Source organism: Papaver somniferum, chromosome 9 (assembly GCF_003573695.1).
Source record: "Papaver somniferum cultivar HN1 chromosome 9, ASM357369v1, whole genome shotgun sequence".
Lineage (NCBI taxonomy): Eukaryota > Viridiplantae > Streptophyta > Magnoliopsida > Ranunculales > Papaveraceae > Papaver > Papaver somniferum.
This window is the reverse complement of record NC_039366.1, coordinates 33155896-33160306: the sequence shown is the minus strand read 5'-3', so window position 1 is coordinate 33160306 and position 4411 is coordinate 33155896. Positions and strand designations below refer to the sequence as shown.

The following is a 4411-nucleotide window of genomic DNA, read 5'->3' as shown; positions in this document are numbered from 1 at the left end:
AGTATATTTTCAACTTTAGTTTCGAGATTTTCTTAGTTTTTACTCTTTACCCATTGGTAAAAGAGCAAGAGCTGCTTTGATACGTTGAACCTTTCAGGAATAACCCTAAACACACTATCCTGGTTGGGAATGAAATTCATAACCCCCAATTAATCCAGATATACCCTAATCCAATCCGGCGAGTATTTATGAGCGAACCAAAATTCACCCTCAATCTTTTTTTCCTGTGGCAGAGCCATATTAAGACAAGTGGGTGCACTAAACCTACTTGTTTTTCAATTAAGGTGCAATTTTATTTAGGTTATTAGAAATTTCTAGTCTTTTGTGAGAGAAAAAAAAGATTATAATGCTGATATTTTTGTTTTTTTACGGGTGTTAAAGAAGGATGTTAAAGAAGTATTTTAAAAGAAACATCGATTTTACTCCATCAAAGAAAAAAAAACCTTGGCTACTAATTGATTGGCAATGATAGAGCCATATTGAAATAAATGAGTGCACTGCTCTTACTTGTTTTTCAATTTTAACATATGTTCATTAAAGTTTATTTGCGAGGATAAAAAGATAAAATCCCAGAGGAAACTATGGCCCCATCAGAAAAAGTCTTGGCTGGAGCACTGCCAAAAACCGTGTGGAAAAAATTGATCAACTTTAGTGCCGAAACAGCACTTTGAAAGCCTATCGTGCTGGCATGGCACGGCACACTACAATGGAATCATATGTATATTCTGAACTTTAGTTTTGAGATTTTTCTATGGGTAAAAGAGCAGGGAACTGCTTTGATACGTTGAACCTTTCAACAATTTACATTGTTTTCATTTCTCTCCCAAACACGATAATCGTCCGGTCTTTAGTCTCTAAACCTCAGATCTCAGTTGGTCCTGGCCATGTTTAAGGTAAAACTTACCTGGCTTTAGCCCCTCTAAAATCTAATTAACTACGTAAAAACCCTTTACTTTCTCTTAATTTTTGATTTTAGCCCACTAAATATTTACCATTTAGTCCATCAAAGTTTCCATATTCATATGAACTTCTTTTTAGCGCCCCTTAATGTTTTTTTTTCTGGCTCGGCCACTGAACAGCCGTATGGGTCACTATAACCGGAAGAGTGATATTCATCTCTGCTAAAAAATTTGGTTCATTTACGGACAAATTTGTTTGCCAAGTAGGATGTTTTCCATATCCTATATCAACTTGATAAAACTATTTACTCTTTCATCATAAGAGGAACCTTGGCAAAAACGTTTGCTACATTACTGTAGGACGACAAAATCATTACCGACAACTATTAGGGCATTTTCCCACTGTGCTCCGTTATACTAAACTAAAATCGGCATTACCATTATAAGCATCGTTGGTTAAACAAACATGGCGATTCGCAACCTAAACTTAAAATGTAGGAGCCCGGAGGGACGGAAAGATGTGGACAACTATTTCTACTTACCCATACTTGACTTTACTTGTGGTTAAATATGCAAATCAGGTAACTTAGTAAAAAAAAAAAAAAGAGGGTTAGTTGCGCACCAGTACTGCAGCTACTTGGCCTGAAAAGATACCTGCAGGCTTGCAGCATCAAGTTCAACTTAAACAACGGAAAATGGGTCATTTGTCCAAATATTTTTAAATCACGGATCAAATGGACGAGTAAAAGATAATTTGGGTGAAATGGCCAAAAAAAAAATAGTAAGGATGAAACTGGTTTCATCGTAGCTTAAATTTAAAAAATAGCAAGGATGAAACTGGATACATCCTGTGTAAATTAAAAATAAACAAAAATATTTGAAAATGGGCACGATGAAACTGGTTACATCCTGCCTATTTTTACATTTTTGTCCGTTTAAAGAGTATCAAAATCTAACTGTCCATTACACACGGATTGTTGATTTTGGTCTTTTTAACCAATTTTGTGCTTAAACAATTGTTTTGGCTTTAGTTAGCCCTTAGCTGTGTGAAGAATCGTCTAATACTCTCATCTCTGTATAAATATTTAGACTAGAGAGGCGGCCGACTACTTTACAACTAGGGACACTACACGACTTTTCTTTTCTCTTTAAAACTAAAAGAATAAGCAAAGTTTCATTTAACAAAAAAATCAAAATCAAAATCAAAGACGATCTCCATGTTTTGATCATCTATGTATACTATATACTATTTGCCCCATCTTCTTTCTAAAAAGTTTGTCGCGTCCACATCGATGTTAACGAATTTTCCAGTATACCTATCTGATCTTATTATATCTCCCTTCTTTATTTGGTGCATGGTTCATCCCTATCTAGTCTTCCAACGATTCTAAATTGACTCGGTTGTTTCAGTGTCATAGTCACTCAACGGTGCAACATTTTTCCGAGGACTTTTTCCAAGACAATCTTGAATCTAGGTTGTAAATGTCACTGAATGGTGGGCTCTGAACATTCAAATATTGTTTGGTCAGTAAAATTTTCTGATATTTATATAGAATCATTGCATATTTTATTTGTCAAAATATTCTAACAAATTGTAAAATAGACGGCTAAATTGCTCTTTAAGCATAAAAGAAAATCAGAGCTATGTACAGTACATACAATGGATATATAGATAGGTATAATCCTGAAATCTGAAGAGAAGAAGGAATAAAGGGAGAAATATGAATGCATTGGAGGACTCCACAGGTACAGAGCCACTATCACACATTGCCTAGATGGTACTATGGTCGAGACTTATTGTCTACACTGTTGTTGACAGTTTATGCTTATGTCCAGACCAGTTGGCATAACGAAGAAAAACTCGCCTCGCCTAGCCTAGCCTAGCTAGCTCTGACCAGGAAGAAAAACCGTTATTACGGTCGAGCTACTAACTTAACAAGGAAAATACGGATTGTTATTAACTGATAATGATTCCAAGAGATTTGTCCAAACTTCATCATCTTCTTCCCCGTGCTCCAGATCACCACCGTGAATCTGCTGGTAGTTATTATTATTATTCCAGTACTCAGTATGGACGTGATCAGTTTGTGAACCGAAACAAATCTCATTTGGTTCTTCTGGCTCTTCGTTCCTCATGAAACGACCTCTAACACGAGGCCTACTATCCGCTAATGTCTTCCTGCAAGCGTACTACAGGAAGCCAAAACAAAAATGTATAAGAAACTTGATCACATTATAAATGGCATGACAGCTTTTACTCGCGCTGAGGTTGATGTAGTGGAAATACTTTAGTTAGGCAGCAGATCATATTACCTTTATTTTCTTAGTAAAGTTTCTTTGGTTTCTCTTGCTTCTGTATCTTTCTATTCTTTCTTTTCGTTCTTCGGCGCTGTAACGACCAACTTTTTTCATCCCTTCACTGATTTGATTAATATTTTCATGCAATGAGGAGCTGCTGTCTGATCTACGACTTCGTGGGGTCGTTATGCTTATTTGCTAAAGAAGAACAACCAATAACAATAAGTTCTAATCCAAAGTACTGCTATGAACACGTAAACGAATTCAAATTAATTAATCCTGGACATAAAATGAAAGTATACCTGTAAATCACCGGTGCTAAACACCTTTCTCATAGGACCTGTCTCAAGTAAATTCATAATGCTGCGATTATTATTATTACATTCTTGAATAGATGTCGTCCTCGTCGAAGAATAGTTTGGGTAGTGTTGAAGAAATCCATTTTCTTGATAATTAAGTGATGATGAGTAGCCGCCACTAGTACTACTACTACTGCAGTTCATACTCATGCTTCTCTGCAACAAATTACTTAAACTCGAGCGTTGATTGTACGAATTGTTCGGAGATATTAGTTCATCATAAACACCATTGTTGTTGTAGTAATTGTTGCTAATGCTATTAAAGCTGTCATGTTCATTAACCACATCCTCTGACTTCATTATTGTTGGAGATATTAGAGCTCCACTGCTAACTGATTCCAACTCGTTATTATTAATCCCCGGATAGTTACCTTCCGGAAGTAGAAGTGTTGACGGAAAAACTGATAAAGACTCATAAGGTGCTGCTGATGGAGATATTATTCCCGGTGCATTTCCAAAGAAGATGGCGCCATTGTTAGTGCAGCTAGTATCATATAATTCGTTGTATCCGTACATGGCGGAGTTCATAAGTTTCCAACTTTGAAAATCTTTGGTAGTGGAATATATTGCTGCTATCTCCTAGCTTGTTGTGCTGCAAGTGGATACATATGTACATTTATGAATTACTTATATATCTTTCTTTCTTCTTATATGCGCGGCGGAGAGCTGATTTGGACAGTGATGTCATCATCGAGAAAGCGTTGACTCCCTTTCATGTCATGTACTAACTCTTCGAAAATCAGTCAGTTGGCGAGCAGAAACAACAACATCAACAACAATCGAGTACAAGACTAATTGACTCCCTTGTTGGCCCTCTCTAGTCGTAGGGGGCCGACATGAAAAAGAATGAGTAAC

General features: G+C 36.5%; 1 protein-coding gene across 1 annotated transcript; it reads right to left on the bottom strand.

The window, feature by feature from the left end:
- Nucleotides 1–2619: 2619 nt before the first annotated feature.
- Nucleotides 2620–4099, bottom strand: LOC113309486 (zinc finger protein CONSTANS-LIKE 1-like). Its single transcript, XM_026557906.1, has 3 exons — nucleotides 3500–4099; nucleotides 3213–3395; nucleotides 2620–3089 (listed from the first exon to the last, which is right to left on the bottom strand). The coding sequence occupies exons 1-3, from the start codon at nucleotides 4082–4084 to the stop codon at nucleotides 2832–2834; spliced, it is 1026 nt and encodes a 341-aa protein (XP_026413691.1). The 5' UTR covers nucleotides 4085–4099; the 3' UTR covers nucleotides 2620–2831.
- Nucleotides 4100–4411: the final 312 nt, after the last annotated feature.

What these genes read in the sequence shown, in the direction of transcription:
- LOC113309486 (XM_026557906.1), bottom strand. Translation starts at nt 4,084, where the DNA reads ATGAACTCCGCCATGTACGGATACAACGAATTATATGATACTAGCTGC. An exon ending in TTAGCACCGGTGATTTACAG is followed by an intron (nt 3,396 to 3,499) that starts GTATACTTTCAT and finishes GTTCTTCTTTAG; the next exon opens with CAAATAAGCATAACGACCCC. An exon ending in ACTTTACTAAGAAAATAAAG is followed by an intron (nt 3,090 to 3,212) that starts GTAATATGATCT and finishes GGCTTCCTGTAG; the next exon opens with TACGCTTGCAGGAAGACATT.